We start from the raw sequence: 12981 nt of genomic DNA on the forward strand, positions 1-12981 counted from the left end.
TGAATACTTAGTCATCAGGGATTGGTGGCTATTTGAGGATTAGAATAGTTAGAAGGTGTGGCCTTGTTGAAGGAAGTGTGTCATAGGGGTGGACTTTGAGATTTCAAAAGCCCATGTCAGGCTTAGTCTCAGTCACTCCTCTTCCTCTTCCTCTTCCTCTTCCTCTCCCTCCTCATCTTCCTCCTTTTCCTCTTTCCCCCCCCTCTTCCTCCTCCCCTCCTCCTCTTCCCTCCTTTTTTTCTTTCTCCTATCTCTCTGTCCTGTCTGTCTGTCTATCTGTCTGTCTGTCTGTCTGTCTATCTGTCTGTCTGTCTATCTGTCTATCTATCTATCTATCTATCTATCTACCTATCTATCCACCCCTCCAGATCAGGATGTAGCTCTCAGCTACTGCTCCAGCACCTGTCTGTATTCTGAAACGCTCCCTTCTCTGCTAATAATGGACTGAGCCTCTGAACCTGTAAGCAAGCCCCCTAATTAAATGTTTTATTTCATAAGAGTTGTCTTGGTTGTGGTGTCTCTTCACAGCAATAGAACAGCAACTAAGATACTTGAAATTCAGACCTTTTAGATCTTTGACCGACAGGTGTCCTTGTGAAGGAGAGACAACATGAAGTGATGCAGGTACCAGCCAAGAGTGCTTGCAGCCACTGGAAGTAAAGAGGCAGGAGGGACCTCTCACACTTTCAGTCCTGTCACTCCTCCACCCTAGATTTCTGCTTCAGACTGTGAGAGGTGAAATGACTGTAGATGCACGTCCCCCTTGCTGGTAGTCACAGCAGCCCAGGAAACCTGCACCAGAGCCAGTGGCAGGTGTAGCTGGCACCTGAGAACATCCAGGACCCTTACATTAATCCTCCTGGGCCCTTCCTGGCTCTTTTGGGCACGTATTACCTGGCAACCAGGGCCAACAGATAATCCCATTGAGGAGCCAAGGGTCAAAAGACACCGAGGCAAGACAGCATGTGAACACTGGTTTGAGATAATCAGGAAACAATAGTAAAGATGGCATTTCAGACAGCCACAAGCTTTCAAGAGCTGGAGCTCATGAGAAGGCAGACATTTTATTTCATCTGAAGTAATTGGACACCATCTAACCCTGTGGCTTTGTCACACTTTCCAACATAGACACAAACAGCGCAATCAGCACTCTCTGGAGATTCTTCTAAACTCAGAAAGGTCATAGGGACTGAAAGAAAGGACTGACACTATTAAGGGGTCTCTAGGCTCAGTCTGTAAAGTGCCTGCCACACAAGTGTGAGGACCTTAAGTCAGATCCCAAGCATCCAAGCAAAAGCAAGATTCAGGAGTCCACATCTGGAACCACTGAACTAGGGGATGGGAGACAGGAGTGTTCCTGAAGCTAACTGGCCAGCTGCTCCAGCCAAACCAATAAACTCCATGCTCACTAAGAGACACTGCCTCGGTAAATAAATAAAATAGGAAGGACTTGAGTGGTGGCTCATTGGTTAACAAGTGTGTCCGGCTGTTCCAGAGAACCCCATGTCAGGTGGCTTAAAGCTGCCTGTAACTCCAGATCCAGGGGATCCAACACCTTCTTCTAGTATCCTATTCACATGCACACATACACACATACACACACACAATTTTTAAGTCTTTTTGAAAAAAAACAAGATTAAAAAAGTTAATGATCAAGGAAGACACCTGAAATTGATCTGGCCTCTAAGTGCACACATGTAGACATACACAAGAACATACACACAAACATGCACACATGTAAACATACACAAGAACATACACACAAACATGCACACACACACACACACACAAAAGAAAAGAAAGAAAACCCAGGAAAGAAAGAAGGAAACAAATCACACAGAAAGAGGCCACCAAAGTCATCAAAATTATCTCCCTGTTCCTGTTTCCTGAAATCTACCCAGTGGCCTCACTGGGACGGTGCATAAAAACATAACAAAGTCAGAATTTAGAGACTGACATCTCATTACCAGTGTCAAGCTTAAGTTCAAAGCCATAATACTCGAGGGACTGGATTTGGTTGAGTACTCACTAATTGAAGTTTCTTGTCAGAAAATGAAATAGACTTGTGAAAACACTAGCCTGTGTTTCCTGCTCTTGTGGTTTTGTTTCCAGCACCCAGCTGAGACTCATTGGTTAGCATCCATTCTGCCCTCACTCCAAAAAGGATTTGTGTCACTGTGTCGGGACTTACAGAGTCGGCACAAAAATCACCTCTGAGCAAACAGAAACTTGCTCTAACGATACATGTTCCTGTATTAGAAAGGGAACCAGAGTAGAAAAGAGGCTTTGAGAAAAGTGGGATGTTGGTGTATGTTGAGGTGTATGACAATGTATATGTGTAAATGTGTGTTTATGTGTGTGCTGAGCAGTGTGCACATGTATGTGTGCAGTAGGCATGTGTGTGCCTATTACTGGGCAACCTGAATGTGGTTTTGTATATTTATGTGAATATATACTGAGTCCTGTGTATGTGAATGTATATTCTGGACAGTCTGTTATTGGGCAGTGTTACTGAGAAGTGTGTGAATGCTTGTGTGCACATGTGATGGAATGTGTGTGTGTGTGTGTTGATGAGCAGTATGATTTATTGGTCAGTATATATAAGTGTGCCCCAGATAGTGTAATTGAGCACATTCTCTCTAAATGTGTACTCTCTGCATCCACGGAGGAAATCCACAGAGCCACAAAGGAAGGTCAATTCTCCCAGAACAATCACTTAAAGCTGGTTTGTCTCCTGATTAATTGGAGTGTCCTTTCTCCTAAAGTCCCCATCTGTCTGCTTTATGTGAACAGGTCACTTAAGCCTCTGGGATGCTTGCATCTCTTGTTTTTCTACTTTGTCTGTATTTATTGAATTCAAAGATCCTCTCCTGTGCAAGCTGAATGACTTTCCACGCTACTAACAAGAAGGCAAGGACATTCCAGCCAAGCAGGCCAGGGGCAAAATGGAGACCCAGCCCTCCCACTCCTCTGACTCTCCTGTCCACCTGCCGCATGCCTCGGGAGATTACAGGCCAAGCATTAGCTACAGGGGGAGCCCAGAGACTCAGGACCACATGTCCATGGTAATTTGTGGGTGTCAGGCAAAGCCAGAAAGCAGGAGAGCTGCATCCATCCTACCCTGGGTAAGATGCTTGTGTAGTCCAACAACGCTAACAGAACCAAGTCAGTCCCCACCCCACAATAGCTCCGTGTCAAAGCAGAAGAACGGAGGAGCATCCCACAACTTAGAGGGAACCCCTCATGCTACCCCAAACAGACCCCCACTAGCGCATGGTAAATCATAATCGTACCAGGAAGAAGTGTAGACCTGATCTCCACAGGACAGACAGATTCAACTAGCCAAAACTCAGGGATGTTCGGCATCACTAGAACCCAGGCCAAAACAGAGGCCTGGACAAGAGGCAAAGACAGCTCTGAATTCCGTTCACCAAAGCCCAAGAGGACCATTAAGATTTATCCAGCCTGAGTCAATGTGAGGAAGACTACATGCTTACAAGTGCCTGGGAACTAACAGGGGGCGCCTCTTAGAAATAAACTGAACAATAAATTTTTAGTGCGCGTGTGTGTGTGTGTGTGTGTGTGTGTGTGTGTGTGTGTGTGTGTTGGTGCACGTGTGGAGATCAGAGGACAACTTGCAAAGGTTGGTTCTGTCTTCCACCATGATTGCCCATCAAGACACCCCAGCCCTGTGCCCAGTCTGACTCAATCCCATGCCAGTCTCTCACCTCCCTCTCCCCAGACCCTGGCTAGACCTGCAGTCTGGTAACCATCATCTCTTGCTCAGAACAGCCTCTCACGCCGACATAACAGCTAGCTTCTCAAGGAGAGCTAGGCCATTACCCCTGAGCCTCCAGTGTTTCCGTCCCTGTGCTCTTCAAGGGTTACCCAAACTCAGGGACCCGCCTTTGTCATACCTGCCGCAGTGCTAAAGCTGCCATGGCCTGCACAGGGAAAATAGCCACATCCCAAAACAGGAATGCGAGTATGTAGGGAGCCAACTCAAAAAGGTCGGAAGTGGTACCCAAGGCAGTACAGGAAGATGAAGCAAGGATGGAAGAGAGCCAGAGAAGATCTCACAGGCAGGCGGGACCGCTATGAGGAATCTTGTAGGAAGTGAGAGAACCTAGGCAGAGCACGTGGCTCTTGGAGCAGAGGGGTGAGCATACACAAATCACAACAGGACAGGTCCTGCTGCAGGATGCTTCAGCTTACCTGGGGGTTTCCTTCAGACACACTGGGTGCAAGGGACACACTGTGTGCAAGGGCACAAGCTCTTTTTTTTAAGATTTATTTATTATACATACAATGTCATCTGTCTGCATGTATGCCTACACACCAGAAGAGGGTACCAGATCTCATTCCAGATGGTTGTGAGCCACCATGTGGTTGCTGGGAATTGAACTCAGGACCTCTGGAAGAGCAGGCAGTGCTCTTTACCGCTGAGCCATCTCTCCAGCCCTCCTTATAGCTCTTAAAAGCTACTCTTACCCATTTGAGGCCCCCCTGGAAATGGCACCCATCTTGCTTGGCCTTAGCTCACTCTTTGTAGCCAAGAGCCATGCCCTCTCCTTACAAATGCTCAACTCACACATCACTGGAGACTGAGGCCCAGCTTCCTGGGTCAGATGCTTCCCAAACACATTAAAGTAGACAGAGCCTCACAATGCCTCAAGGCATAAATATTTTACACATCTACCTACACACAGTGGGTAGCTTCACAATGCTTGGAGCCTGGAGACCTTCAAGAAACCTAATCCCTGTGCATTTTCATTCCTGACAAATTATTTTTAGGTAATTTATAAGAACATCCTTTCTCCAAAAACACATAGTTAAGATCCCAGATGTGGCCCTGAGCAGAGCCAACTGTGCGTGGCCAGGCTTCATGGGATCTGCACGCTCCCGCATTCAAACGTCGGAGATCAAAGCCAACTAGCCTGGCCTCTCTTTAGCCTCCTTCACCTCTGCAGCAGACCTAACAACAACCTTGTGAGCTTTAGCTAAAACCTTTCAGAGCAAATCACCAGCTTCCACCAGCTGGAAGTCTAAAAATGCCTTCCGACAGCATCTGAGGACTACAGAGGAGACTGTTTCTCACTGTGCTGCCCCCATCGGTTCTGAAAATCCCTTTAGGAATTTCTTCCGTCCTGAAACTGTAAAGCCCTGCTACCTCTTCCACGCTGGAGCATGCTACTCAGGACAACCTGAATCTGTTGTTCATATGTGTCTCAGAAGATGGGCGACTGAGGTCAGAGCTGGGGTTTGCATCAACAGCTCCCCCACCATGAGGGACTCGGAGCTGAGATTATGTCCTTCTTCTCTTAATTGGCTTCTCATCTGATATTTGGTAACATGGATGAGAAAAATAACTAGCTCAAGTGATCACAGGGGAGTGATGAGACAACATAGGCAAACAGAGCAGTGGTGTGTGGGGGTGGGGGGGATGGCACATCATTGGATAAAAGGTCCAACCCAAATACTGACCCACTTCAGCGAGACCACAGGTGCTGACCAACAACCCACACGGGTTAATGTGAGGCGAATAAGAACACTTGGAAGCTTGACAGAGATGCAATGTAGTGGAAGAATTAACCCACGGCTCAGCCTTGAAATGGACAACATAGGAGAGACTGTAGAAATAAATTACATGGTTAATATGGTCAATTAATAAATACATAGGTGCAGACCCATCACACGCTTTCCCTCCAAAATTCGCAAAGGACTTGCAGATATTAATCACAAATAAGTCAGCAGGATAAAACACGCAATAAATTCAGAAGAGAGGAACCACTTGTCCTACTGTCTAGATAGAAAAAAATAATAATAACATTCAAAACATCCAGTTTTGTTCAATTCAAAGACATGGGTGTAAATAAATCAATCAAAATGTCAGGCAAGAAACCAGAAGTCAAGTCCCTGGAGTGAGAGATGGAGGGCAGGGTTGAGAGATGTCCCAGCTCTCAACATCACACTGTTGAATAAGAAAAGCAGAGAAAGCAAGCAGTAGGGGGCGCACACCTTTGATCCCAGCACTCGGGAGGCAGAAACAGGTGAATCTCTGAGTCTGAGACTAGCCTGGTGTGCAAAGCAAAATCTAAGTCCTCCAGGGCAACACAGAGAAACCCTGACTTGGAAAAGAAAGAAGAGGAGAGGAGAGGGAAGCAGTGGCAAAGAGAGAGAAGAGAGGAGGAGAAAGGAGGTAATAGGAGAGAAGGAGGAAGAAGAGGGAAGGGAGGGAAGAAGAGGGGAGAGGAGGAGATAGGAGGGGAGAGGGAAGAGAGACCTCAGTCTGCTGCAGTTGCCAGGGGCAGCAGGATCCAGGAGGGACCGGCCTCTTGTCTATTACTGGGAAACTAGAACTTTTACCCCCTCATCTTTGGATGAGCCAGTGAATGTTCAGAACCTCTGAGCTCCCACAACCAAGGAGATTAGGCAGATGCAGCCACAGCACAGGGTTAACTACAGAAGATCACCACAGATTCGGTAAACACTGACATACACAGAACATTCCGGACCGTGTGAGCCCGGAATTCTAGGATACCCTGCGTGCCCCAGAGAAGGCATGGAAATTGCAGGGAACTGCACAGAGTCTGGGGAAGGGGGTTTGGAAGCCTGTGACAGGGGTGAATGAAAATGGGGACATCACTGCTCCTCAAACATACAGTTGAGGAGAAGGTTTTATTGTAGATAAGAGCCAGTAGGAAGGATCCAGACTGAATGTGGCCAGCAGACTGCACCCAGCCATGATAGGAGAGGTTAGAGAGGTTTGGGGTCAGAGGTAGGATGGTAAGTGCTGGGAGGAGCCACAGGTGCTGAGTGAGACTCGCCCCAGAGTTCTTTGTGATCTGAGGAGGGCAAAGCACGGAAACAGGAAGTGTACCCTCTAAAGCACAGGAAACAGGAAGTATACCCTCTAAAGCACGGAAACAAGAACTATGCCCCTCAAAGCGTTAAGCAAGAAGCAAGCCTCTTCACCTGAAGCCGAGAGCGACCTCATTCCAAACCCTGGCAGAGATAACACAAGAGCAGGAGAACCTCATTTGATGTAACTATAACGCTGGCCAGCTGAACCCAATGCTCTCTGTGGGCAAGCATGTCTCCAGTTCTTCAGGGTGCCAGGGCCCAGCTTGGACAGCAGTCCCCAAGTAAGAGCAAGCCTCTGGGACAATGACCTGCAGCCCAGATGATAGTCACTGTCCTTCAAAAGTGTACTTTGGCTTCGCCGGGGGAGAAGTAGGGCTCAAGTGGAACTCTAAGAGCTGGGGACTGGGCAGCAGATGGCTAATCTTGGCTATCAACTTCACATATCTCAGATGAAAAACTACCTCCATCAGACTGTCCTGTGGGGTGTTTTCTTGATTAAGATTGATGTAGGAGAATGTACTGGCTGGTTTTGCGTGTCAACTTGATACAAGTTAGAGTCATCAGAGAGGAAGAACCCTCAACTGAGAGAAAGCCTCCATGAGATCCAGCTGTAAGGCATTTTCTCAATTAGTGCTCAAGGGGGGAGGGCCCAGCCCACGGTGGGTGGTGCCATCCCTGGGCTGGTGGTCTATAAGAAAACAGGCTGAGCAAGACATAGGAAGCAAGCCAGTAAGCAGCACCCCTCCCTCCATGGCCTCTGCATCAGCTCCTGCCTCCAGGTTCCAGTCCTGCTTGAATTCCTGTCCTGAATTCTTCCAATGGTCTAAGTGTAAGCCAAATAAACCCTTTCCCCTCCAACTTGCTTTTTGGTCATGGTGTTTCGTCACAGTAGTGAAAGCCATAACTAAGACAGAGGAGCTGTGTAAGAAAGGCTGAGCAAGCCAGTGCATTCACAGCATTCTTCCATGGTCTCTGCTTCAGTTCCTGCCTCCAGGTTCCTGCCCTCAGTTACTGCCCTGGAGTCCCTTGATGCTGAATAGCAGTAACCTGTTGTCAACCAACTGAAAGAGAGTAAAGACCACTGACCCAATTGTTTTTAGTCGAATTAAGCAAGCTTTGTTATGTGTGCACAATATAGCTGGCACGGTGACTGCCTCTCCCTAAATGGGGGATTTGAGAGAACCACCCTGAACATAGGAGAAGGGGGAGTTTTATACCCCCCAAAACCATACAGCTAGGAGGTTTCCGGGGATTGGGAGATTTCCAGAGGAATTCTGGTCACATGAGACCTTGGCAGAACATCTCAAAGTTATTTGGGCAGAATACCTCATCTTATAAGGGTGGATGTGGGTGAAGATTCAGTCAGGAATCCCAGCTTGAATTCCAGGGAGATTCACTGTATGGTGAGGTTGAATTATAAGCTGAAGAAACAAGTTGTACAGGAAACAGAAACGAACTTAATTTGACCCTGTACCAAGATGGCTTCTGATCCTAAGACAGAGCCAGACTGGCTCATCACTATAAGCAGAAGTAAACCCTTTCCTCTTCTGGTCAGTGTTTTATCATAGCAGCAGAAAGAAAACTAGGACGGAGTGGATAGGAGGCAGATATCCCAGAAGCAAGCTAGCTTTGGACATAGCTTGCAGCTGTGGGAAGCAAGCCACAGATCCACAGGAAGGCCTTCCAGCCCAATCCGGCTCCTCTTGTTCTGGATACCAGGGGTATCAATTGCCCACAGCTAAACTGTCCCGTCCCAGAGCAGAACATCTTAGCAGGAGACAGACTCATCCTTGTAGACTCAAATTTCCCAGCAAACGGCAGGTATGTCCAAACCCTGAGGTCTCCACTCTGCCACGCCCCCAGTCTTTCCAGGAGCCTCTCAACACACTTCCTTGCTGCTGGTTTCATGAAGTTGGCACCCCTGACAGTCTACACTGAGAACCTAACTGGGTCCCAGCCATGGAACCTAAGCCACCAGGCCCGAATTGTAGAGCATGCGCTTCCCAGGGGAGTTGCATTATACTCCTATAGTGTTGGCGATGCACCCCTGAGAGCAAGCATTTGAGATGCTGCCCCACCACCAGCAAGATGGCAGTCCATGGCATGCTCAAACTCCAAACCCAGTGAGGGAACAAGACACTCAGGTACCAACCCACAGAAGGGTACGGGGAACCACATACCACAACTGAGTCATGAGGAGAGACAGCAACTGCATACCCTTACATGCAGAAATAAAAGGAACAACCAGGGCAGCCAGACAGTTTGGATGGGCCATCTAGCAGGTAGACACAGGAACGGCAATGCCAAGAATGGACAAGAGGCTCATGCCAGAAGCCCCACCACTCCCCCAAGAGGATTTTCTGCAGTTCTGTCCCAGAGAGCTGAGTTCCCTCAAAGTCCCACACCAGTCACCACGCATGGGGGACAAAGAAGCAGGTGAACAGATATTTCCGATTTCACAACTCAGACACTCAAACACTTGGCTGATGGCTTCCAGCACACATCAGGGAGATCAAGGTGTGTGAGGAGGGTCTGGGAAGGAGAAAGCTCAGAAGGTTCCCAGCAGTGGGAAACAGAATGGACAGAAGGCTGGGGGCTGGCATGGCAGGGGACTCCAATGGTGTGCATGTATGCGACTATAACATGTATGTTCACAGAGGCTTCAACGCTCTACAAATTCCGCTGCCCGAAGCAAGGCCACCCCATATTGCAAAGTGAACTGCTGAGGGGGGTGAGGTAGGGGCTAACAGTGACTTTTCACCTGCAGGCTGTAGCTTGTTCCCTCATGCCCTGCATGCCCACCTCTGTGTTAGGTGTGGTGACAGTGACTCACACAAATCCATGAGGCCACTGGGCTGTGACAAGGAACAGCAGAAATGATCCCTGTTGTTGTTTATCACAGACAGACACACACACACACACACACACACACACGCACGTGCACACATACCATCTCCACAGCCAAACAGAAGGGTTTTTTTTTTAAGGGTACAGAACATTGAGGAACCCAAAGTTCCCTGGCCTCTGTATGAGTGAGTCCTGAGTACAACACAATTGAAAAGCACCCCATCCCATCCTGCCTCTGCCACGTTTATGGCCAAACAGGTCCCTCTACCCTGGTAGACCACTCAGAAGCCCAGCCACCCATATTTGTCCCCCTACCACTGAATTTGGGCTGTGGAAGAAGAAAGCAGTTGGACCAGGTCTTCTCTGAAGCTCCCCCCCAAAGCTATCATGCCTGAGAGGCCACAGTTCCCAACACTCTCCATCCAACAGTCGTCCCAGGACTACATCAACCATATTGTTGCCACACAGGCCCCTCTGGACAGATGCTCTTCGTGGGGATGCTGTACCTCCGACATTCCATATGCTGTGTTCCCTAACGGGACCTGGCCGTGCACAGGCAGCACCGCCCTCGTTTACACACACCTCTCCTCTCACCTGCGCTCTGCTGTGTCTCTTCTGCTCCACAGTAAGCATTGAAGGATCTGCCTGCTGGGCTCTAGAGGGAGGTCTCCCTGTGGGAGCTTTGCTGTCTTGGCAGACCATGGTGGTGGTCACATTCATCACCACCACCTCTTCTGAGGAAAGACTCATGTTCTCTCAACTAACCCCTGAGTCCTGGGTAGACCTTCATCCCAGAACAAGAAGGGGCAGAAGCCCGGGCTCTGGACCACACAACAGGTGTGAAGCCCTCACCTGGTCTCTTCTGGTAATTTACTTAACTTCCCCTTGCCTCAGTTTCCTCAAAGCAAAGAGGTTCCAACAGGTTCGTTCAGAGTGGAGAAAGCAAAACCAAAGGGCCACCACCTATAGGTGTCTCCTCCCAGCCTTCCCCCCCGAGGCCTTGAGGGACCCTTTCTGTGTTCATAAACCTGTCTGAGGGAACATTCTAGAATGCTGCAAGGATCAGCTTGTCCTGGAGCTCTCCCCGCCCCTCCCTGGCTCGGCCCAGGGAGACAGGAGGCAATTCCAGACAAGCTGAGCAGGAGAGGAAGGCCAAGGCCTCTTCCTCTCTCTGGAGGATCCTCTCCTTTCCAGGGGGTTCCTCCGGGGCCCTGGGTCTACCATCATGATGCTAGCTCTTGAGCGGGTCTGAGGACTCTCAAAATGTCCTCGTCGGTCCAAAACCACGGCACATCTGAGCACAGCGCCGGGCTAGAGACCCCGCTGCAGGCCCCCAACCAACACTGCTGGTTCGTATTGGATCCCATTGGCATCCTGTGCGCCATGGCCGCGTGGGTGCTGGTCCTGAGCGGTGGATGGGTACTGTTCCGGGACCTGCTTATACCATCTAACAACATGTTGTACATAGTAGCCAATGGTGTGGTCTTCCATCTGCTGGCCTCGTTGGCACTCGCGTCACACCTACGGACTATGCTGACCGACCCAGGCTCTGTACCCCTGGGTAACCCGCCCGGGCCTGGCACAGTGTCCTACTGTCCCGACTGCCACTCTGCCATACCGAGGACAGCTTGCCACTGTACAGTGTGCCAGCGCTGCATCCGCAAGAACGACCACCACTGTCCCTGGATTAACAACTGCGTGGGTGAGGACAACCAGAAGTACTTCCTGCTTTTCACAATGTACATTGGACTTACCTCGACCCACGTTCTGCTCCTGTTGGGCATCCCTGTCCTGTGCAGCTACATGCGGGGCGAGTGGGATTCGAGCAGCACCGTGTCCCTACCTGCCCCTATCCTCTTTCTCCTCCTGGTGGCGATAATGGGCTTCCTCTTTGCCGTGGTGATGCTCTGCAGCCAAATGTGCGTCATCTACTCAGACAAAACGACAACGGAGCTGCTGTATCAGAACACACACTCAGGGGGCAGACGGACCAAGTGCGCAAACATGAAGGCCGTCTGTGGCTCCCATGTCTCCCTGACCTGGCTCAGCCCTTTTCATTCCCCAGAACATTACAAAGTGAATGAGCACCATGATATGGCCTAAAGTCATTCATGGGTGTCCAGAGCAAAGCACGGCAACACACAAACCTGAACAAGCCAGTTCCCTGAAGGAAACCAACATGGCAGAATACAAAGTAATATTCCTCAAATTTTCTTGTGCAACAAAACAGCAAAGGAAAGCCAGGTGTTGGAGGAACCCCGAGGAAATTGGGCTCCCTGTGCCCGATTGTAGCTCTACCATGCTGTCAGATGGAAAGCAATGAAATGCATCCCTATGACCACCTGTCCTGAGTTGGTACTCACACTTGTTTAATTCCAACTGCACATTCTAAAGTAATCACAAGATGATGCCCTGCCTTCTACCGTGAGCTCGAAGAGCATCATTGGGTTCTGAATGGTCTTTGCATTTCTCACAAGTCCAGTTCCATTGTATTGGTAGTTTCTCTCTCAATCTCTCTCTCTCTCTCTCTCTCTCTCTCTCTCTCTCTCTCTCTCTCTCTCTCTCTCTCTCTCTCTCTCTCTCTCTCTCTCTCTCTCTCTTTCATATTGGTAGATTTGATTTTACTTAGGGTCTTTGCTTTGTGGTTTATCAATATACCCTAGCTTTGGTTTGTTTTTTTCTTTTTAATCTTTTTGTTACATTTATTTACTTATTTGGTGGATATATACATGCTATAGTGCTTGTGATGAAGTGCTTTTCTCTCACGTGGATGCTGAGTATCTCTCGAATTATCAGACATGATGGCAAATACCTTTGCCTGATGAGCCACCTTGGTGGCCTGACTTGGAGTCTTTCATTGGCTTTGTCTATTCATATTTCACTCAAATTCTCACTGGACATGGGAAATGGCCGGAATATCTGGGATATATCCGGGATATATTGTCTTTTGATCAAGCTATACAAGAATGGCCAGAGTTTTCTTAAAACAGAGGGTAGAAATCACGAAGTATAACTTCTGTTTTAAGGTAAGGATACAGGAGGTCCCTCCTGTAAGACACAGCAGAGGGCTCCTAGTGCCTTAACCTGCTGTCTTAGTTAGGGTTTCCATTGTTGCAACAAAACACCATGACCTAAAAGCAAGTTGGGGAGGAAAGGGTTTATTCAGCTTACACTACCACATTGCTGTTCATCACCAAAGGAAGTCAGGACAGGAACTCACACAGGGCAGGACCTTAGAGGCAGGAGCTGATGCAGAAGCTGTGGAGGGAT

At 48.8% G+C, this 12981-nt stretch overlaps 1 protein-coding gene across 1 annotated transcript; it reads left to right on the forward strand.

Moving 5' to 3' along the window:
• Nucleotides 1-10802: 10802 nt before the first annotated feature.
• On the forward strand, nt 10803-12054 carry LOC110310843 (palmitoyltransferase ZDHHC3-like). The gene has a single exon (XM_021183957.1). It carries the CDS (start codon nt 10975-10977, stop codon nt 11812-11814), a length of 840 nt encoding a protein of 279 aa, XP_021039616.1. The 5' UTR covers nt 10803-10974; the 3' UTR covers nt 11815-12054.
• The last annotated feature ends 927 nt before the right edge of the window (nt 12055-12981 follow it).

This window comes from Mus caroli, chromosome 15 (genome assembly GCF_900094665.2).
Source record: "Mus caroli chromosome 15, CAROLI_EIJ_v1.1, whole genome shotgun sequence".
Taxonomy (NCBI): Eukaryota; Metazoa; Chordata; class Mammalia; order Rodentia; family Muridae; genus Mus; species Mus caroli.